The 24,504-nt window shown below is 40.4% G+C and overlaps 1 protein-coding gene across 2 annotated transcripts in view; it reads left to right on the top strand.

The window, feature by feature from the left end:
- Tg (Transglutaminase) overlaps positions 1-24,504 on the top strand; it is a 69,343-nt gene that overhangs the window by 30,295 nt on the left and 14,544 nt on the right. For both annotated transcript variants that reach the window (XM_087350621.1, XM_087350620.1), the window contains exons 2-6: positions 20,515-20,733; positions 21,445-21,572; positions 22,002-22,131; positions 22,262-22,491; positions 23,107-23,281. In XM_087350621.1, the coding sequence (XP_087206747.1) occupies positions 20,515-20,733; positions 21,445-21,572; positions 22,002-22,131; positions 22,262-22,491; positions 23,107-23,281 (882 nt within the window). The remainder of the gene's footprint in view (positions 1-20,514; positions 20,734-21,444; positions 21,573-22,001; positions 22,132-22,261; positions 22,492-23,106; positions 23,282-24,504) is intronic.

Below are 24,504 nucleotides of genomic sequence, written 5' to 3' on the forward strand. Positions count from 1 at the left end.
ATTATTTTAACTTGGGGGCCTGGAGGGGTAATTTAAAAAGACAGACGAACCTCGTCAGAAAAAAAAAAGACTGGCACTACAAAAACCGGTCTAGGTATACATTGTTTACAGCGACTGAACACGCAGTACTTTATAAATACATGTAACCTGTATCAAAATGCAGACAAAGAACACGTTTATGGTTAGTTCGGATGTGATGTTACTTTTTCCTGATCTGTGCTTGTCGGCTGTTAAGACACGCATTTGACTGAATGTGGAGTTGACTCGGGATTATCTTTTCCTACCCAACTATCAGCTTACGGAATGAAAACTGTTGACCTTATAATTTGTTAATATTGGATAATTTTTCTTAAGCCTACCTCAGAGACAAAGGACATCTCGTATAAAAAAAATATATCACTGTTAAGATGCCAAGACTGATTTTATTCCGACCCCAGAACTGTGAGTGAAAAATTCTACGCATTCATTTTGTGTTCTGGCAACTTGTAAGTAGTTTGCATGTACTTCAAACCACAAAAACTTACATTTCCGTCAAAATTAGCATTTTTTAGTTAATTATTTCATTATGGTTTCATTTCATTTTCTTCAATATGTATAAGAAAGACTTTATCAGCTAAGGGTTGCACCACCAATCATCATTGCCATAATAATAATAATAATAATAATAATATAAATCAGAACGCTATCTCAACCCACACAGAATAGGTTTAGAACGCTTGCCTGCGTTCGCATTTTGCCACTCCAAGCATAGACGTTGGTTTCTGAGTTACGTGGACATTGGTATTTTAGGGTCTCATGGCGGCGAGTATGAAGATGTTCTGGGATGTTGTGCCTTATAGTCTGCTAGAAGTATACAGACGTATCCATCATCAAGATGATGATAGATACAGCTATACGACGTAGCATACCACAGGAAAGTAATTTAACTATTTAACTGGCAGCTAAGAACTGATCGCCTGTCTTTAAAATCTAAATCTTACGTTTACATATATAAAAACACTATTTTGGACAGTCTTGATCCTCCAGTCTCCTACCCTGTCACGTAGTCCATTTTTCATGCAATGGACGCCCAGTATTACCCTTGAACTGGAGCCAAGCATATTTCAAGCAAAGTAGCTGTCACTTTATGTCTAGAAAGACAATTCCAATGCTGATGTCACTCTGAGTTACGAGTGATTGGGAATGCTTGCTACAAGGAAGTGACACCACGCTGGTTACAAGCTCGGAAAATTTACACCGTACTGGTAAATATCCTCTTCCATTTTTAGCAACATGTGTTCGGAGGCACTGTGTCTGATTTGTTCGACAGTTCCCACTCCTGTCCGCTGGACCGCAGAACTTCAATGTCTTCCTCACGATTTCCCTCGTTCGTCATTTTGTTATCAACACTCATAGGATATTTAAAAGTACGATTTTGAGGTCGTGCAGAGTAGTATAACCTTCACATTAAATTTCATCCAAATCCGTCCAGCGGGTCTCGAATTGAATCGACTGGACAGACGGACATACAGACTCGACCAGCTTATATAGCGTTGTCTGTGTGCAAATAATAAGACAGAGATACTCCGTGGCGTAGGATGGAACTGTTGAGTAAAGTGGTCTGTTGTTGCTAGTAGGAGTCATAGATGAAGCTTAGGATTTGTACAGGTAGTCTTCTGCTGTTAGGACAATGAAGTCGAGACGTTTAAAAGTACTGGAAAGAGAGATACATAATGACCGAAGGCGGCTACTTGGAATGTTGAGGAGATAGGACAACATTAAGATGAAGGTAGTTGCTTCTAGGTTGTTCCCCATAAGCTGGTAGAAATTTAGACAGCACCTCTGAAACGTCTGCAAACTTCTGCCTTACTAAACGGTGTAACAACCCAGCAAACAGCCGTCTTCATACTCTCGCCGTGGAATCTCAAATCTGGACATGTGGATGATTTGGGATAGTCAGTCTATAAAGTGACCGGCCGCGACGACGACTGCCCTCCCCGTTGAGATTTTTCATGGCTTCCCTCGGCCATTCTAGATAAATATTTCGGACGGTACGAGAAAGGCCACAACCTTTGATATTGGTTCATGCTATTGTATGATACGTAGGATAATAATCCTTTAGCCCTTTGCGGTCCTATGTCGGACCGAGTCGACATTTAAATATCTGAGTTCCTATCCGTTGTCGGACTGAGTCCTCCACGTATTTTACGAATTTTTTACGTGATCTGGAGTCAAACTGAGGCTTGCAGACAGTGTCAGCGTATCATTCAAGCCTTATTCTTTGCATTAGTTCTATCCTACTTTTCCTGGTAAGACTTTGTGTACCTTATGATATTGAAAGAATTTAGGAGAAAAACGTCGATTTGTTCTGACACGTGTCAAAGGAAGCCAAGTGTTCTGCCATACATCATATAGAGACGTAATATCATCGTGTGTGTAGCTGTCATATTTACTTAGAATAGAAGTATTTTATATCTGATAAAGTTACAAAACAAATATCCCATCTTCATAGTAGGAAATTATATTTTTTTAAAATTATTTTTGATGCCAATGACATGCGCATTCAATCGTCTTCTTATCAAGCATTCTTTAAGTGTAATGACTTCATCGTTTACTCTTCGCTTTCCTGGTGCTGAACTTGGTCTAGAACATACGAATGCAATCAGTGCGACAGGAAGCGTAGCTCTGATATTATGAATACATCGTATCTTAATGCAATAAGGCAATGTCCTACGTGTAAGCGATAACAAGCGAGCTGCATAAGCAGCATGGGGTGTCATATGAAGCGGGGAATCGCTTGTTGTGTCCTACGTGAGAGACTGCAATAGAAACACACGGCCTTCCTGCGCATGCCCCAGAGCTTTCTTGCGCATGCGCCTTACTGGTCAGCGCAAAGGGTTAAGCTAATTCAACACGACATAACCGTGTTGTTGAAGTAGCTTCTTTAAATAACGTATGAGTTTAAATAAATACAGATTAGTAAACAAATCGATGGTGGTTATGTTGAAGTAACTAAACATTATGTAGAATTGTAATCCGTGGTTTAAGTTTCGAATATCGACCGGATTTTTGTTTTCCTTTTTAAGAATTATGTGGTATCCTTCTGTATTGCTTGGTGAATTCCGGGATGGTATCTTTAAATACCCAGGCGAGACCGCTTGTTTAAGAATTTTTATCCATTCATCTTTCCATATTGTTCGACGCTATATAATTTCTTGTTGAAACACGGAGATGATAATCCAGGAATAAATCATTAAAATAAATGTTTGATAAAGGGATGGGTAATTAAATGAAAGAACTAATTAATGAAAAATTGAATTCAAGTAAAATATAAAATATATACTTGAAAAGTTAACAGTAGAGATCCATCTTAATATTCTACCATCTGTGGCTAGGTCTTCAAAGTGATCTTTTCCTTTCAGGCACAGTTCTTAACTGTGTAAATTAATAAGTGAACAAACTCAAATAAGTGGGTTGTTGGGCACCTACAGGAAGCCAAAATGTGTAGGCAGAAGGGCGAAACGATCGCGTTCAGTGAGGCTCGTTCAAAGGACGTCAACAGATGCAGACTTCTGTCGCGGACAACAGTGCCCACACGCTCGGGCGACCTTCTGACACCTCGGCCGCATGACCTGTCCTGCGATTAGAAACAGGAAACCAAAGAAATTAAAACTCCACAACAAATTCTGTTGGTAAGATTAATAGGCTACCAGCTAATACCTAGCATTCGACGTCATGTTGTACGTAATTACATTTTATTCTGTACGAAAGTGCAGAATGTGGAGAATGTTTCCGTTATGTCATTCCATCCACATGTTACAATTCCGAATTACGCCGAATAGGTCTCTCACCCTGAGCGAAGGGCGCTGAGGACACGATTAAGTGGAAGGAGTGTCAGGAGGATGGAGAAAATTGCGTAATGAAGATTTTCATAATTTGCTGTCTTCATAAAATATTGTTATGGTCATTAAATAAATTAGTCCCGGGCATGACGTTAAACTGCGTCCACAGACCGAGTGACCACCGGTGTAAGTGGTCCCCCCTCTACCAAGTGCCAACAGCCTCTTCGGAGGGAGGATGAGCGGGTGGAGGTTCAGGACACCCTAATTCCCTTGGGGTGAGAAATCACCCCTAAAGGCGGATGAACCCGGATGGGTCAACGGCATAGGATTTCGCTAGTATCAGCAGCTCGAGCTGCTGCCAACCAATCCTAGGATTGATTGCAACGGAAGAAGAATAAGATTGAATAAATAGGCTGGGCTGGGCGAAAGATAGAAACTCGTGCGTGCAAGATTTTGGTTGAAAAGCCTCGCGAGATCATGCTTGGAGACCTTTTTTTGTTGTAAATAGCAGGCAAATGTTAAAATGAACATTAAACAAATTGGGGAGTGAAGGTGTAAACCAGTCATGTGGTTCACGACAGGGTCTTCTTGAACACAGTAATGAACCTTAGGATTTCTCAAAATCAGGGAATTTGTTGTCGAAGGGAGATCCTGCTTGTTGGAGGAGCTAGTTAGAGAAGTCCGTTGCAGCCTTAATGGCTTGAGATCCATTGATGTATGCGTACCATTGTAAAATGAAGTTAATACTGTTCATGCATCCTTCGTGGAGATTACTGCTAGTGTTATGTAAAGGGGGCGAGAAGGAGATCCATCAGCTGAATCACGCACGGTCTTTTTTAACACTTCAGACAAGATTAAACTTCAGAAGCAGAGCTTTCGGTCAACTAACTTGTAGTCGACAATTCGCGTTACTGATGTCTGTATGAATGAATCTGAAATTACGAACTTGTGTTGATCTTCAGTGTAATTATGTTCAAAGCGTAATGATATCTGACCTTGGTTAACAAATTTGTTCAGAGTGACAGACAGACAAACACTTAAAGACTATTCTTGTTCGTCGAAGCACAGTATAGAATAAGAGAGACTTGAGGCACAACTTCAGGATTTTAAATAACACACAGTGAACAAAGTAACTCAGCCCGCGGCCAGTCAAAGTTTTTTGTGCGATCTTCTTACGTTTATGTAGCATTGCGTGATTCTGCATAGTAAAAATCAGTTGTTCCCTCTGTGTTCAACGTTTGTTCAGAAGTGAACAGGTAATAAAAGTAACAAATCAGTACATTTGTTAATAAAAATTGAATAATTTGGACTGTGCGGTATTAAGTTAGCATTTTTTATGAATTATCATGTGAATTCAACAAATTAAATAGATAGCCCGCGAATCGAAAACCTTTAAAAAAACTCTGCACTAGACGAAATGTGAGATGAAGTCTTTGCTTTGGCTCGTGGTGTGATCAGTTCTCTCTGCATAAATTGAGGCTAAAGATGGGATCTCTTACGTCGAGTCGAGATTCACTTGGCCTTGAGATGACCACAAAAACTGCTGTCTGATACATAGGGGCGAGGCGGAACGTGATGAGCGCTCGATCTGCTCCAGGATCCGACTTCCCACGTGCAGCATTGCGAAGGCCTGCTTCAGGCCAACGTGATTTGCAAGGAAAAACTGCGTTTCAAAGTTGGCTGTCTCCAGGATCAGGCTGAAGTTTTTGAATCGCGTCTTGAAGCTAATGATGACAGAACCGACATTTTCAACAGAGCTTCTCGCTGAGCTGTTTTGTTATGAATCTGAGCCAATTCCCACAGTGTTTTACCTTAATTTGTGTGATCTGGTAAGCACGTAGGATGGTAGCGTTTTAAATAACGAGCATTTCTGATGCAAATGACGCAGCTGTGTTACTCGTCTCAGTAGAGCTGTCTGAAGAGGGTCAGAAAGCGGGCGGGAGTTGGCAAAGGTTTCTTTGTAACATGTCTAGATTATAAGTTTGGGTTCGTCTTTGTTAGAGACTGTCTTCAGCTGGTTGAATGTGGGTCGAAGGAGCGAGGGATGTCTGGTTGATAGAAATGTGGATGGTCTTTGAATACCATCGAGCAACGTGCTGAATCGGGAAGTTTGTAGATTTATGTTACGAAGGTAACCCTTCAGATGCCTTACCGAATGCCGAACAGTACCGGATCTGCCTTCAAATAAGCCAAAAGCGATTTCTTCGTATCGATGCAGCTGTCCGAAAAGAATTTAAATTAACTGACCGTGAAAACTTTTGATTTTACGTGTGTTCTATCCCACAATTCATGACTATTTTTCCATCATATTCGGCGTTGTAACATTTACAGGTGTCCCGCGCCGTAGCCGCGTGGTCTGAGGCATCATGCTTCGGACCGGCGATACGGAATGCGCGCTGGTTCGAGTCTCGGGGGAGAAGAAATCCTCTCATGAGATTTTCGACCAGTGTATGGGACCGGTGCCAACCCAGCATCGTGAGGAAATTGGGGAGCTACGATGAGTAGCGTAATCCGGTCAGGAAAACTAGCAATGGCTGGGGGTTCGTCGTGCTGACCACACGTCACTCTGTATCTGGTTGGATGATCTTTCATCTCTGCTTAGGCATGTGAACGTGAGGCCAGCAGTCAAGCTAGTCGGCTTTGGCTCTCAGAGGGCTCTTACGCCACGGATTTAATTTTTTTTTAAACATATGAAGGTTAAACAGTTTTGCTAGTTGGTATGATTATTGACGAGTTAGTCGGTTAGCTTATTGATTGCTAATTTGTTATTTTCTTTCTTATGTGACGCTTTGTTTGGTTCGAAACCTCGTTCTAGGTGCATGCAACGTGTCTCTTTTCCTCAGGAATGGCAGGTGTAGTAAGTAACAGGCGAAGCGTGGGAAGGACATGAAAGATGAAACTCTTTAGAAACCCTCGGAGATCTTTGTCGAGGATAATAATATGAGGGAGGTATCTATTGAAATTGGTTGTAGTGGCTGCAGCCCCTTTCGTGTTTTATGTAACGGAGGGCCTATTCTCTTCAGGAATGTCACGCGAAGTTGTAAAGAAACTCGATACATTGGACAAGTAGAGCTTTGGTAAGTGGGACCTCAGATTGTTCGCGACTGGTACATCTGTGATCATAATAGTACCCATCCACGCGTAGAGTTTTCAACAAAGTTTATGAAGCTTAAGATATATTCCAACTGACTCATGGCAGTGTCTGGTGTCGAGGTTTCACTTCTGGTGCTGGAACCTGAGAAGTGTATGGCTTGATGGAGCTTATTGCTTTGTTGGTAATTTGTCAGTTTATCTGTTTTTTGGGGGGCAAAGCAATTTATGTATTAAATGTTTTAATTAAATAATTTAATAAATCTATTTTATGTATTGTGATAAAACAATATAAAACATCACTGTCATAAAATAATCAACAATAATTTAATTATCATGCACATTAAATCACCAACTCCTGTTAAACAGCGTAATCAAGTAACCATTATTATTATTATTTAGTGTTCTGTCTGACGACAGGTCCATATGAACAGGATCCTTCCATCCTTTTCTCGGACTGGGACCTGTTTATATACGTTCTTGGCAGATGATCCAGAAGTGGTTTGCCATTGCCTTCTTCTGTGTGTGAGTGGAGTAATTGTTGGGATGCCACGGAGAAACCGGGGAAGAAGCCCCCGGAGGAAAACTCCGTGTTCCCTAGACCACGGCCTTGCCCAACACAAGTTATAAATTCGGGCACCGCCGGGAATCGAACCCGAGACCCCAGGATTACAAGGCCAGCGTTCTAACCGCTAGACCACCGTGGCAGTCAAGTAACCATTATCAAATAATAATAATAGTAATAAACATTCTTCCTGTGATGGCGTTATGTCAGAGGATGACGTATTCGATGGTTGTGATAAAACAGTTCGTGTGGCCACGAACAGATGGCAGCACTAATAGTTGATATGATCACAGATAAATAACAGCACAGTATTTTTGACTGAAATCAGCGACGGGCAGACAGACGAACAGTACGTGACGATAAGGCGTTCTTCGCAAATGCTAAAGCGTGAGAGAACGCCTTAAAATATAAATACCATGAAGTAATTCATATTGTGATTCTGTAGAGATATGATTCATTATACCAGCATTATGTTGTAGAGGTCTGCACAGGCCGAGATTTTAGAGTTCAACCCGGACCCCGAAGCTGATCTTCAAATATGTTACCTGCACACGAACGAAGCCAGACTTATTTTATTCCAGCCCGAATGAAGCCCATATATTTACAATCTGCCCTGACTGCTGTGTGAATAATACATGTTTATTTTAATGCATAGATGCCAATTATCCTTCAATGAATTATTTAACTATGCTCTAGAACATCCGAGGTTAATCTGAAGTGTGAAGCACCGACCAGGAATTTCCAATAAACTTGCACGTGCGGTCCCGTGTCATCTCCGCGCTGCTTAATTTTCTGACAGTTTCAAGAGCAATTGATGGGCTTAACTACAAATACATTTTTCAACGAGAAAAAAAATATCCCCAGAAAGCCCGAAATGTTGAGGCTGCTGTCATTTGAACCTGGACCGGTCTCTGGCCGAGCTCCGTGCAGACGCCTACGCCTTGGTCATTTGTTGACACTACCTCCATATTATTTACGTCTTCGGAAAAATCTTGGCCGAAGACAGACTTTCTTTGTATGATTTGAGGTTTTCACAGCGGTGAATATGAAGATTTCTTACCAAATTTTTCTTAGTCATACTCTGTTCCTTAAAGCAGTCGACGAATTCTCTCTGTTGGAACAAATCTACACAATTTACGGTATCACTTCTCCTTAATTGCTTTTGACGTTCATGTAAATATTATTTAAACACTAAAAGCCATCAACTGGTTGATACTGTTTAGGGAAATAGTCGCTGTTTATAATGTAAATCAAACGAAATACATTAATAAATTATGTGAACACAATACTTTGAAAGGGTTTGACGTTTATATAACCTATTCATTTAAAAATACGTCGTTAATTTTCAACTAGAACCAACCATAAAACTTAATTCATCTTGTGTGAATCCATTACTTTAAAATGTAATTAAATCTAGTGAAAGTGAATCTTATTTCCTAAAAATAAAAAAAATAAAATATAAAAAAAGATTTATGTAAAAAAAATCCTCTTCCAGAACGCAGTTTCGGCGTGAATCTGCGTGCAGGTCACGCCCTTAAGTTGTCGAGTTGTTGAGTATCGAAGAAATACACTCAGTTTTAAATGAACGTAGTTCAGATGCGAGGCAAAGAGGCGTGTCTTCGAGTTACCATGCAAACCGCCAGGCCTTGTTTTTGTGTCATGTGAATTGTAAGAGTGAGTGACGCATGTCTTGAAGTTGTAACTTATTTTTCTTACCAACCATTTAATAGAAACCTGTTGAGATGAGGAAAGTAATTAAGTTCTTTCGCGATGCGTCATTAACTGGACTGTGATGTATGAAGATGGAATATCTTGGGAGTACGAAAACATGGAGCTTGAGAAATTCATTACTTAGGCCTACTGGTGCAACGTATCGGCGGAGATAAACACACTGATCCGAAACGCTGGTATCTTGTCTGCAAATGCACACGGCTGTGCAACTGAGAGGAACGTCGATTAATTGTTGATTACATTCCAAGCATAACCAGGTTTAAGTCTCGGATTTCACGTCGCGGCATGTTGGTAGCACTGCGGATTCGTATTCGGGAGAGCCCCGGTTCGAATCTCGTCCCGGTAACCAGTAATTCTTTACTGAGGTTTTCAAATTTTTTAAATTCCAGGAAAATTCTGGATCTTAAATTTGTTCACTGTTAATTCTTTTCACATTATTTTTCATCCATCATTAACAAATTATGGACACTATAAATCTAGGAGTTAAAGAAGTGTCATTAAATACACTAACAACGGAACCAAGTCGATTTTAACCTCAAATTCGACACCTATAGATAAAATAGGATGAAAGAAAGAAAGAAAGAAAGAAAGAAAGAAAGAATTCTTTGACCCCTCCTACACATATCTCGAAGGAGAACTCTTAATTTTTAACATTTAACATTGAGAAGCCAACAGCACTTCTCTCACAGAATGCGAATAAAGGAAGAAAAATAACTAAATAAATGCAGAGAGTTTAAAAAATAGCCCATAGATCTATTATAGATATGGTGATTAAATTCGGCTTGTCGGGAATCGAACCTCAGCCGCGTGGATCGCATGTAAGCAAGCTGCTACTTGAACTCAGTCGACCGCGTGTCCTTGTCAGGCTATCAGCAATGCTGCAGGCTGTCGAATGGATAGTTGGCTGTCTGTTGAAAGGGATAAATCATTCATCTTCAAATCAGGTTAAGTTTATGTAAATAATTTTAATTCCATTCGAATGTGCGTTTTCATGGATTCGTAATTTAAATGTTTTTTTTGAGTCCAGTTGTAGGTTATTTTTTATTTTGGTGGTCTAGATTTTACTGATCGCAAATGATTTCAGACCTAGAACGTTGTTTTAACCATCTGCGAGACAGGAAAACGCTGTTTTACAATCCAGAAGATTAAAGGCAGCATGAAAATAAACTTCCCTGGAATTATCCGTCGTATTAATTTAATTAAAACTACGTTTTAGAGACTGGAGTCTGCGTCGGTCCTCGGGTAAACACTATTCTAGCTCCATCGACAGGGCCTAATAGATTAGTATTTATCTGAGGACAGTAACAGACCCCAGTCTCCGAAACGTCCAGTTTTAATTATATTAAGACGAATGACCGTAAAGTTTGTTATTTTAATAATACACCCGCGTCATAAAATTTCCTATTTAATTCACAGTCAACAAATGCTTGCCGTGGTATCATCAAATGTTCAGGAGTTTGTCAATGCATAAAAATAATATTTCTGGATTTGAAACATCCGATGTTTTGAATTACAGAGACAAATAAATTATTACCTGTGCAAATGAAAAGGGTTGATGGGTGGGTTAATAATATTAACATAATGATAACGGCTCCTTTTTAGATCTTCATGCACTCACGATGCCATATAATTTGACTCCGTACAATATCTGTAGTTAAAACAGTGTTATTAAACATCCGAAGAAAATTTTAGTAATACAATTTCTCATTTGGCGTTCTATAAATAATGCAGAGAACAAGAACCACAACTCCAGATGAACATTTGTTGCATTTGAACTAAAAGCAAGTCCTTTGTGGCGACCCGAGGTAATGGACCATTTACCAGACGTAATAAGCCCCTTCTTTTTGGAAATGTTTTTTTTTTACATCTCATAAGGGAACAGTGCGAATGGCACTACAAAGGCAGCCGGCTCGTATCGTCTATAAATGGATCTTCCAGTTGCTTTCCCCAAGGGAAATATACAAACTACTAAACCGAAATTAAGTGCGGAAATGTTTCTGTTTGTCTTGAGTCGCACTAAAGTGTCAGAAGGAAGACAACTGGGATATGAGGAGAATGGAGGTCCAATGTATATATTCTATGAAAGATGATCAATGTTTTAAGTTCGCCACATAAGGTGATATAAAATGGTAAAGTTGACCCAGTCGTTCTCAGCACCATAGCTCCATGCATTCATAACATTGGCACTAGACGTAACTCGTATTTTTATTAAGATTCGCAGGATTGCCAATTGAACGGTTTAAATGACTTTCATGTGAAGCTAAAAGTCACTCAGCTAGTCACGAAATTTACCACATTTTCAGAACACGAGGATTCATTACCTTGTCCACTGGGACCCACAAATGGTATATGTCCAAAGCCAGATGAGTCCAGACCACAAGCCCCTACCAAATTTATTCAAGATTGATTTTAATATTATCCTCCCAACTACGCCTGGGTCTTCAGCTGGTCTGTTCCCTTGAAGATATCCCTCCAAACGTTTGTAAGCATTTGTTATTTCTGTTGTGCGTGCCCTTCCCATCTAACTCATCTTGTTTAACCGCCCTAATTGGGGCGCAAAATTAAAGTTCTCGTACAGAACTGGCTTCCTGTTTCTTTCTCTCTCTACAGTAAAGCGAATTTACTAAATGGCTCATTTAAATACCAGACACCAGGAGGCGTGTGGCGTGTTTCCTGCAACATGAACACCTAAACAAACGTGCTTTATGAACACTAAATGTTTTATTGTCAGATTAATCACGATATTATGATAAACACGGTCTCCGAATAGCTCACTTATCTTTCCGTACACAGCTCTTGAAAAAATAAACGTTGAGTAGAAACTTTACTCTGCTGTGTTTGAAGCAAACCAACTGGAGGTTTTAACCAGGGACATTATTCGCTGGGGGAATTTGGAATGCATTTATTGGACATCAGAGAAGGACAGACGAAAGGGAATGGAGAACTATTTTTCTTGTTGTCATTTCACCATCACCTTTTCGTGAGACCCATTATCACAGTCGTCTTCTTTATCTTTATCTCATTATCATATAAATATTCTTCTTATTCGTGTGAACAGTGAGTGTTCGTCTCATGTTTTTGAAAACTATTATTATTTGAATTTCAGATGAAAAATATATAAAGAAGCTAATAGGGGTGCTGATCTAGAAGGAAACTTTGGAATGTTAATGTAATATATAATTAACAGCAGATTATATATGGGAAATGTTTACGGTCAGTCAGTTCAAAATCGTCCATTTTCCTGTCCCTTTCCTATAAAGTTATCGATTAAAATAAGAATTTAAACATAGGATTTGAAGTTTTCACTGCAGTGAGTTTTAAGATGGCTGTCTTTTGGGTTGTTGTGCCGTGTAGTCTGGTAGAAGTTTACCGACGCCCAGATGATGGAGGCAGTATGACCTCTGAAACGTTGGTTAACATCGACCAGACTACACAGCGCAACAACCCAGAAGACAGAAATCTTCATACTCATCGCCCTGATGACGGAGGCAGTATGACCTCTGAAACGTTGGTAAACATCGACCAGACTACACAGCGCAACAACCCAGAAGACAGAAATCTTCATACTCACCGCCCTGATGAAGGAGGCAGTATGACCTCTGAAACGTTGGTAAACATCGACCAGACTACACATCGCAACAACCCAGAAGACAGAAATCTTCATACTCACCGCCCTGATGAAGGAGGCAGTATGACCTCTGAAACGTTGGTAAACATCGACCAGACTACACAGCGCAAGAACCCAGAAGACGGAAATCTTCATACTCACCGCTGTGAGAACCTCAAGTCTTACATGAATGTAAAGGTGTGGAATGCAGCGTCGTGTTATAATTTAAGGAAAAATCCGAAATTTTATAGAGTAACTGAGGACAACTACGAGAAATATGTCAGAACATCTAGTCTCGGGGGTCAGACTTGAACCGAGAACCTTCAGAATACGAAGCAGACATGCTAACCGTTCGACCGCAACGTTCTGTCCAAATTTAGCGCTCAATGGAGAACTAGAAAAATACGTAATTTCGAACTTCACTAATTGTAATGATGATATCGTTCGAATTACGTAAAGAAGGATGAAGTATCCGGGACGTGTAGTACGGAGGGTATGAGACATGCCATGTTCCTTTCAAAATTGTAGGGGAAAGACAACTTGGAGTGCTCAGACATAGATGAGAGAACGCTGTTATATAAAACAGATGGTCCTATTTGGGAAATAAGATCTGAAGATTGAAACTGGAGTGATCTAGCTCAGGGCAGAGTAAACACGGCGACGAACATTCCCGTTGCACACAAAAGCGAAATCTATTACGCTGTTGAATAACTATCAGTGGTTCAAAGAAGACGCTGGATACGAGAAGGTAGTAGGAGGAGATAATTAATACAAAAGGGAGATTTGGATAAGTGGAAAAAGTAGTAAAACTTGATGAATAAATGATGAGGACTGAAGATCAAGAGATCAAGAAGATTAAGGAAGGAGTAGAAAATAAAAATAATAAGAAGAAGACGGAAGGAGGATTGTAAATGAGTTTCAGTAAAAAGCAATTTATTTTCACTGAGTGAGTCATCATTGCAGGCTAGAAAAGGTTCCATTTTTCACTCAAGATTCCGACAGGCTAGTGGTCTTGCAGAAGCGATCCAGACAAGGGGCATCTCCCCTCGTTGACATCAGTGTCTCAGACGCATGTGGATATAAATGGGGACCGAACTTCGAATTTGAAGAAGCAAACAGTCTGTCAGGCTTTGACTGTGGTGGAGAAGATATCACTGCGAAAGGCTGACTGCTGTAGCCAAACCTCAATTTCTTTTATCTTCACGTTTAGAACGTCAGATCGACGGAAAAAGGAATGCGCGAAGTGTCGATGTCGATCAAATCGATCCTTCGTGTCAAATATGTCTGTGCCATGGCTAAAAGCAACTGTCCCCGATGGCAGAAGCGTGGATTTGCTGGCTGTGGCGGGAAACATATCTTAAGAGCCCAAATTATGTTCAAATCGAACAAAATTCATTGTCAGTGTCTGAATAAGTTGGAATCTTTTTTTAGACTTTTCATTGTGACGTCTGAAAACAACAGTATGAACTCCGTTCGTTGAAGGGCCTGACTCACAGTACTGATTGTTTGTAACTCTGTGGTGTGGAGTTATTCTTGAGAAGCTGATAGTTGCACATATGCTTAAGAATATATACGATTTTACGGAATAGGAAAGTTCATTACCGTCTTAAGAACAGTAAACTGCTGGACACTGTCATGATCCAGATGAATCCAGTTCATATCCTTAAACCTTATTTAAGATCGATTTTAATAAGAGTGATCATCTAGATACAGATCCCAGACTTTCAGCAATAAAACCAATATTTAGTGATCAAATGATACATGCATACATACCTCAGTCCTTGCAGAACTGGACTCGACGCTTAAAATTGGTTAATACACTTTTTGACATGTCGCAGGAATCTACTGGCGAATTTTCTCTGAGGTCTTCGACGGTGCGTGGCTTGATCATTTAGAATTTTCCCTTCAGTAGGCCCCGTAGAAAAAAAATTGGCTGAGTGTCTATGGACCTTTCAAGCCAGGTTTTTATAGATAGCCAGGTCTTTGGAGCATTGTGTCCAGTTGTGTATGGACGCTGGGACAGCTACTTGCACTTACACGACTGTGTGTATTAACCTACACAAATCAATCATTGGAGCATAAATAATGGTTATGTTGCTGAATGTCTGGGGCCTCTGACGAGAGGACCATTTCGTGTATTCCCCTCAATTACATCTAGACCTCTCAAGTGACCTTTTTCCTTCAAGTTCTCCGACTAAAATTTCGTATATATTTTTCATCTATCTCATTCATGCTATGCATTCAACCTAACTAACTAACTAGATGGCTTATCGAACCCGAAGGTTCATCACCGAATTAACCAAAGCCCTTCACCAGACCCTGTCCTGGGCCAACAAAATCCAGTCTCCTTCAACTCCTATCTCCCATAGATCCCGCCTGAGATTATCCTCCCATCTACGTCTAGGTCTCCCCAGCGGTCTCTTCCTCTCAGGATTCTCAACCAATACCCGGTGGACACCTCTTGTCCCATCCATGCGTGCTACATGCCCCGGCCATCTCATTCTTCTCGACTTAATCACCCTGACAATACTGGGGAAGGAGTACAGATTTTTAAGCTCATAATTATGCAGTTTTCTCCACGCCCCATCGTCTTCTCTCCTAGGCCCAAATATCCTCCTCCACACCCTGTTCTCAAACACCTGCAATCTGTGTTCCTCCTTCTGAGTGAGAGACCATGTTTCGCACCCATACAAAACAACAGGCAAGATTATTGTTTTGTGTACTTTAATTTTCAGGTTATGCATTCAACCTATCATTATTAAACTCATTATAAACTGATTACATAACATGTTTATTAACGCGGCTTTTAGAATACACGTTTTATTCACAAAAATTTCTATGTTTATTTAGAAGTTAATTACTTAATGGAGAGGTAGACCTACTGAAGAGATCCCGAAGCATAGTCTGATTTAGACATGACGTAATATACTTTAATCATTTTCTTGTGATTCAAGCTCGAAGGTTAGAATTTCGTGACGATCTATTGCCACCTTTTCGGAAACCTGTTAACTTGGGGCCAGGGTCTTCCCGTCTCTGTTCTGATCAGCTTCGGGCGCCAGCAATACAGAGACTAATTACTTGACTTTCGTGAAACTCGTTAAGAAATATAATGCCGTTGTACGCCACGCCATTATTATGCAGCTAGGACTAGAGGCCTGCACGGGTAGAAATTTTAGAATTTCTCCTGTCCCAGCCTGAGAAACCCGAAATATGTTACTCGCACCCCACCCACGTCCGGTTTCCTTTTATTCTAGCCCAAATAAAGCCGGATATATTTACTGTCGTATCATTAATACATTTTTATTTTAATGCATAAATGCCAGTAATCCTTGGATTAAATATTTAACTACGTTTTAATAACATCTGAGGTTATTTTGGGGTTTGAGGATCTGTACAGATATGTCGAATGCCAAGTTTGTAAGGTGTTATCCTGAACGATTTCCGGGAAATCAAATAGGTTTAGGAGATTGACTGTGTCACGAGGATGACTTTTTCTTCTCCAAAGAGGCCCAGAGCGTTCTACATTTATCATCATCTGGACCAGGCACGAACTCGGCTCGGACTCGAACATTGTGCTGCGCGGCCTAGACCCCGGCCCGTGCAGACCTTCGGGGTGGAACTCTTAAACTGACAACAGGAGTTTCAGCCTCTGCGTCATGACGAACATATCCGTCTCCTGCCCAGTGAATACAAAGGGCTCTTTCAAAAGGAATATGGCGACCGAAGCAATACGCTGACCACTCACATCTGTGTAATGCATAAGTTGTGTTTCTAGTACTCCGTACGTCTTACGCGGGACAACTTGGCCTTTTTCTGTCAGTTGAATTCAAGGACGGAGACAGACACGCAACTTTCTTTGTTCCTTCGGTCGGAATGCTAACACGAAATACTTGGTTGTAAGAGTCTGGTATACTGTACACATCGGCGTGTTTTGTTTCACGTTTTAATCCACCTTACGCTCACCATTTGGCTGTGTAATTTGTCAGTTACGGTATCTTTTATAATTACCAAACAACCTTCGAAGTTAGCCTTACGATAATTTCCTTTACTTTCGTAGAATTTGATGATTTCACGGCGGTGAGTCTGAAGATTGAGCCCTGTAGTCTGGTAGAAGTTTACCACGTTTCAGAGGTCCTTGCTGCCTCCATCATCAGGGCGATGTTTGTAATGAGGGACTAAAAAGATTTTTTTTCATTGTAAATTCATGATTTACAGCAGACACTCTTAAAAACGAGGGTGTGGTCGTATCAGTCATGATGGTTGTGGAGATAAATGTTATTAAGTGGTGTTTAAGCTGTGTCATGACACCCGCAGTATTACGAGGGTCAGACATATTAAGAAAATTGTAATTATATCCGCTTGGAATCTAACCTTAATTAATGCAGAAGACGGGCCTGGTTGAAATATTAGCAGTCAAACGCTTTAGAATATTTCTGGCTTTCTCGGGCAAGTGTCGTTTCGTATAGAAAAAAAACTTTGGTCGTAGTTGCGTTCCTGTCACAAATATTTTTCAAACATGGCACCCGTTATCTTTATATTGTTTCCCAAACATCAAACTAACGTTAGATTCTCTTTGAGCGTCGTTAAATAATTCATTCAAGGATTACTGGCATCAATGCAATCAAACATGTGTTAATGGTTGGAGAGTCAGGGAAGATTGCAAATAGATTGGGATTCATTCGGGCTGGAATAATAGAAAATTGCTTTTAAGAGGGGTGCAGTGGGGTAAGATATTTGAAGGGAAATTTTTGGTCAAATGGTCCTCGGACGATTAAAATTTGCAAATTTCGGCCCCTGCAAACCTCTACTGTCTATTATAGTCGAGTGATAGCATGATTAATGAATAATTAAGTTATACCATTCCGTCGTGTACCTGATCGATATTTGAACTGGGATTTCCCGAATACGAAGTAGGAGTGTTAAACAGTCGACCGCGATACAATCGATTTAGAAAATAGAAATTGATTTTAACAGCGAAGCGAAATTCTTAAGGCGTCAGTCCTGTTTTGATTCATATGGTTATTCAACCACGCTGTTTCAGTTACATAGGTCAGGTATATAGCGTTAAATGAGTTAGGAGGAAGAACAAGGCGTATGAAACTAATGAATTGGATTCGTTATTCGCCGGTGTTCTTAAAATTCTAGAAAGAAGGTTTTGTTAACTTCAGGGCTAGCACCAGATACTTCTTTTAATGTATAATAGCCTTTTATTCTGTGCGTTTTGGGTTCTTTATCCTGGGAGAAAGCGGCCTGGCGCGAAAGTAAAACTAGTGCCGAGGTCAAGAAAGACTGGAGCTATACCTCCACACCTCCATACGCCTCGATGGCTTGGCACTTAACAAGTACCATGGACAATACTTTGCCTTTTTTCAGTTTTTTTTTTAAATTGGATTTCACTTCTTGAGCAACCGGAATAAGGTCCCCTCTCCCCAATTAGTGGCCTTCACCTACAAGACTCGACCAGCTTTCTCTCCCGGTGACTCAACTATTAACCGGAGAATCGTTGAATGTCTGTCTGCCCTTGAACACAAGCCACAGTTAATTCTTGCATGTGAGTAGGAAGGTGTTTCCGGCCAGTCCAGTGGCCCAAATAGTCTTCTTTTTGTCAGGATTATAATATTACAAGAGAAGAGTAAGTTAAAAAGACTTAATGTTTTACTTTATTTTATTTATTTAGTGTTCTGTCTGACGACAGGTCCATATGAACAGGATCCTTCCATCCTTTTCTCGGACTGGGACCTGTTCATATACGTTCTTGGCAGATGATCCAGAAGTGGTTTGCCATTGCCTTCTTCTGTGTGTGAATGGAGTAATTGTTGGGATGCCACGGAGAAACCGGGGAAGAAGCCCCCGGAGGAAAACTCCGTGATGCCTAGACCACGACCTTGCCCAACACAAGTTATAAATTCGGGCACCGCCGGGAATCGAACCCGAGACCCCAGGATTACAAGGCCAGCGTTCTAACCGCTAGACCACCTCATCTTATTATTATTTAGTGTTCTGTCTGACGACCGGTCCATATGAACAGGATCCTTCCATCCTTTTCTCTTCTCGGACTGGGACCTGTTCATATACGTTCTTGGCAGATGATCCAGAAGTGGTTTGCCATTGCCTTCTTCTGTGTGTGAATGGGATGCCACGGAGAAACCGGGGAAGCCCCCGAAGGAAAACTCCGTGTTGCCTAGACCACGGCCTTGCCCAACACAAGTTATAAATTGGGGCACCGCCGGGAATCGAACCCGAGACCCCAGGATTACAAGGCCAGCGTTCTAACCGCTAGACCACCGCCTTCCTAATGTTTACTTACTCAGAATTAATTACCTCAACTCTGACATGCAGTAGGAGTCTTTGTTGTTAAATGCAACAAACCAACTGAACACGTAACTTGAATAAACATCGAGGGCCCGAAAGAGGTGAAGGAGTGATAGAATATCACACCATACGTCCTTCAGTGTTCGTGTTATGTTTGCTAATCTTTCTTCAGGATAGCACGGATTCAGATTCAGCTCGGGTAGTCGATGTGTTCGTGTTCGTGTTCATTATTATTTTCCTGTGACTAGATACCTTCAGCATCTACAATGCGTCGTAGAAAGCCTCACAGATGCAGTGGAATAGAAATCAAACGGGATCTTTGTTGCTTCGCACTGACCTTGATGGTAATTTATCGCAGATACGAATCTGCTGTTGAAAACGCAACTGCACAGGACAGTGTCAAATTATGTTTGTTTTGAATTTATATATCTTTCTATAATCCTACACTTTTTGTGGTGTTATAGGTTTATACTATGAGCCGGTTTTGATAAAATCTGTTGGACGTATTTATAGTAGTTAAGCATTATATATTGATCATGTTCTTTGAGTGTAACCTTGGAAAACTTTTAATGGTTACCCGCAAATATCAAATTTAATTGAATTCATTCGTTTGTTTCAGAGATGAAACATGCGGATACTTGAACACCATTTGTCCTGCATGCGTTCACTTATTTCACGTTGTGCAAAATAACTTATTAAAGTTACAGAATAGGCTTTATTTATTTGCTTGCCACTGCAATGTTTGTTAATCGATAAAACAATTCGAGTTCGAGATAAGTGGTATAATAATTCGATCTTGATTCATATTCCCACTCTCGAATGAAAAGTTACTAGTTTCTCTCAGCTACGTGTGGGGAAACAAGATAAATGGAGTTAGGGTAGGTTAGGTTAGGTTAGGTTAGGCTAGGCTAGGCTAGGCTAGGCTAGGTTAGGCTAGGTTAAGTTAGGTTAGGTTAAGTTAGGTTAGATTTGGTTAGGTTAGGTTAGGTTAGGCTAGGCTAGGCTAGGTTAGGTTAGGTTAGGTTAGGTTTGTATTCGTAAAATTTGCGCTGTGCGTCCGAAATCGAGTTATTGTTTGGGTTCGATTTGTCCCTGGGGAAAGACCATTGATAACCTACGGAATGGAGGCTGGATGTATTCAAAAGCCAGTCTGGACAAAATGGCGCAAAGAACAGTCTTAGCCCTTGCTGGGAATCGAATATTATTATTATTATTATTATTATTTATTATTTACTGCAAATGGGTTTCGATGTCCATCACATAGGCAGTCACTTTACTGACAGTGTTGATTATCATCATCATCATCTGTTTTTGTTTTTGTTTTAGCATTTGTCAAGAACGTACGCAAATCTGCGTGGTATATAGGAATACTTTTTCCCATGTTGCAGCGGTTGAGGGGGCGGACGTGGTGATTTCCGTGAAGGAGGTGGACCTGCTGCTTGCAGAGAATGGACCGTTGCACCACACGGATCAGTACGATGTCATGGAGAGAGAGAAGGACCCGTTGCTCGTTGTACGACGAGGACAGGTGTTCTCTGTCAACATAACCCTCAGCAGGGCCTTTAACGTAGATAAAGACGCTGTGTCCTTCATCTTCACCGTCCATGGTGAGATTTCATTTTAGACTCGAGGTTTTGTCGTTTGATGTATCCGGTTTAGATCTAACAAGGAAATGGAAGATTTTACGTAACGAGGGAACTTGGTGACTTACACAGATCACCAAGTATTGAGCAGTTGATGAGCCGAGGCTGGAGAAGCTTTAGTCTTTTATTTGTGTTCTTCGCGAAATATTATTAGAGTGATAAAACGTGAGGAAATTAAATGGACAGGACTTGCGAGAAATATTTATAAAATTTTAGTTTTAAAATCTAAGGGATGATAACTTTCAAAATAGATCTGGAAGGGAATAGATTGTGAGGGTATAGGCTGGACTAATCTGGCTCAGGATAATTTTATGGTTTGTAAAGGGAGGGGAGTTTCTTGTCCAACTGACCACCTTCCAGTTTATTGCGGAGGAATCTGCTCCGTGGAGTTACTTAGTTCTGCCTATGGCAAGCAACGATGATAATTTTCTTAACCGCTTGAAGATTTTATGAGATCTCGTTTTATTCTGATGGAAATCACGAAACTCTCCGACCATTCGATCAAATGAACCGAGAAGCAGGATTATTACGTTGAAAAACGAGATACGTCTGCTTTGGTTTCTTCAGACTTGTAACAGAATTCTTTAATTCGTATGACCAGGAATATTCCTCAGAGGACTCTCATAAACTCTGTAGCCGTGTTATTAGGGTTCAGGTTGGCCTGCTTTGTTTCAGACGCGGAGAAGCCGAACTATGGTCAGGGTACTCTGATCGCGGTACCGCTCCTTGCGAAAGGAGCCGAATCGGGGACCGCCTGGAATGCGGTATTGGAGTCCAGCAACGAGAATGTCATTACAGTCAAGGTAAATGTCTGTCTTGTTTCTTTATACCGGGGTATGATCGGGTGCGGGGATTGCTGTATTCCCGGTGTTGTAAGACATTTGCCATTATGTTCTTGTATGGCTCTCCGGTCCGTATTCGGTCCACGGCCTCCTCAATTCTCCTCTTCCATTCGGTCCTCTGTTAGATCCGTCTGTCCGAGGCTTTGATCGAGGTTTCGAAACATCTTCCTTTTTACAGTGCAAGGTTGTTAGCCTTGCGACCAACCCCCAACCTGGAGGACCAGGGTACCTGTCTTAGTCTGACCTCTCCCCGTAGGGAGGCCCTACCAGTAGCGCTTGGGGTCACTGAGGAACTCAAGCCCCACCACCAAGACAAGGTGCAGGTACCATTAAGTGGGGACTTGCCATTATAGAATGTGGTATATTTCAGTTTTGTGTGTTTGTGTCTAGATTACACCTGCAGCTGATGCCATCGTGGGGCAATGGAAGATGGATGTAGACACAAAGCTGAAGAATGATGGCGCCGTTAGCTACAGCCATAAGGAGCCTATTTACATATTGTTTAACCCTTGGTGCAGACGTAAGTACTTTGAATGATGTGCTGAAGACAAGATATTTTGTATGATTGTTTTTGATATAGGGTACCAGCTGTTATCGTTAACAATTTATATAAATGGCATCGGATGTTAACACGACCGCTTTTTACGTAGAGGACCAAGTGTTCCTGGAGGACAGCGAACTGTTACAAGAATACGTGCTGGCGGATAGCGGCCTTATCTGGCGAGGCAGTTACAACCGCCTGCGACCATGCGTCTGGAAGTTTGCACAGTTTGAGAAGGACGTTCTGGACTGCTCGTTGTACCTCGTGTCACATGTGGGAAAACTGACCCATGCTGGGCGCTCTGACCCAGTTAAAACCAGCAGAGTTCTCTCAGCAGCTGTAAGTATGTGGGTGTGAGTGAACCATTAATGTAATTTAAAGATTTTTTAATTTGGCCATTCCGACTTAACAATTTAGGGAAGTAATTATGTCTGGACATTTATGTTTGTTCGCCTGATCATTATAGCTGCCTCCGAAGTAATGAATCTTTTGTTTCAAATCACCAGCTGAAAGTCACTCTTGAAGAGAAATGGTGAATTTTTACTGCTGAAAGTTGTTGCGTTATGTGTACCTGCTTTTGTACATGGAACGTAACAAATTAGCTTACAAACTGTTGTTCCGTACACAAATTTGGACACGCGTGGAGAAATCAAAGAAATTCATGTTCAGTTTTGGATACAACGCCCAGGAGATGGCAGCGTGAATAGAGGATATAAAAATAGTTTGATGACACATTGAAGTAGCTCAGGTTGTGGCATCATTCTGTGAACCTTCAGGTTCCGTAAAAGCAGAGCATTTTCTTACCATTAGAATAATTAACAACCGCTCAACTAAGACTATGCTGTGGAGTTAGTTCAGTTTCTTAGTAAAACTGGTTTGGTAATGCATTTAATTGGTTTAGTCGGTCACACTTCGTTTATACTCAAACAATTCAGACTGAATACTTTATACTAGGTGAACTCTCCTGATGACAATGGTGTTCTCATGGGCAACTGGAGCGATGATTTTGATGGGGGCACCCCTCCGACAAAGTGGGTGGGCAGTATGAAGATTCTCCAAAAATTCTTTAAGGACAAGAAACCTGTGAAGTACGGTCAATGTTGGGTCTTTTCTGGTGTTCTTACAACAAGTAAGTATCGGCAGATGGCTCGGAGCACATAAGAAATTGAACGAAAGCGTCAGAGATCGATTGATGGTCTTGTTATTTAATGATATTTCTTTAATTTTCATGAATAAGATGGGAAGATTATCATGAGTGTTGGATGTGAATGATTTTGGAAGTAGTCATGGCTCATTCCTGACATTCGTCTGGAGGAACTGAGAAAATCACAGAAAACCTCGGTTACAACAACCAATAAGCACTAAGAATCTCCCGTATTCCACCCTAGAGCATTGTCGCTATGCTGACCACCTCAGTAAAAACATAATAGATTCCATCACTTTCTTTACAGTATATATTTTTTAATATTTTAATATTTTCCGTCAAATCACAATTTTAATAAGATAATAAAATATAAAATATTTAAAATATCATTTCACGTTCCGCATCGAATGATCGATTTACAAATTGGAACGTCTCTTACGACATGTTTCGGTTATATTTAACCGTCCTCATGTATAAATTAGATTGGTAAAATTTAAAACTCGAATTACAATCATTTACAATGTTATGCAGTTTATTGAAATGTTCTTATCAGATTACTCTTATATATTAGAACGAAGGTATTGTTTTTTATATGGCGTGGTTCATGTGATGTTCAATATTAGTCTGTAAAGCAATGATTTAAATTAAACATTAATAAATATGGATGCGGAACGTGAAATGATATTTTAAATGTTTTATATTTTATTATCTTATTAAAATTGTGATTTGACGGAAAATATTAAAATATTAACCTAATTCACAATATGACGCAAATTTACTACCTTAAGTATATTTTTTGACAGAAGTTACTTCTTTGTAGATAATTCTAAAGTCCCAAATGTCAATACTGACTATAGACTCTCTTTAATCTACATTTGAAGGTCCGGTTGATATTTGCGATAACGATTCCCCTTTAAACTAATATTTAATGTCCCTATCAAACTAAGATTGACTGTGACCTGATGCGTTATTTGGTTGTTTCAGAAATACAGCGTCACATGTATCCTTCTTGCTTATTGTTAGACTGAAATTTAATTTTAATGGACTAACATTTTTCACAATTTACAGAACTGCGTCTTAATGACTTGGCGTCTTAGTCCATCCAACAGAAATATAGTAGTCTAGGTGTTAATGTTAGCGCCAACATTTACATTCAGAACATAATTGGAAATCTGAGGTTTTAGTACGAAACGCAATGCATAATAACA

The sequence above is a fragment of the Zootermopsis nevadensis genome, unplaced genomic scaffold, assembly GCF_977971745.1.
Source record: "Zootermopsis nevadensis isolate Lab colony 2312 unplaced genomic scaffold, Znev_1.0 Znev_ptg000017l, whole genome shotgun sequence".
Classification (NCBI taxonomy): Eukaryota; Metazoa; Arthropoda; class Insecta; order Blattodea; family Termopsidae; genus Zootermopsis; species Zootermopsis nevadensis.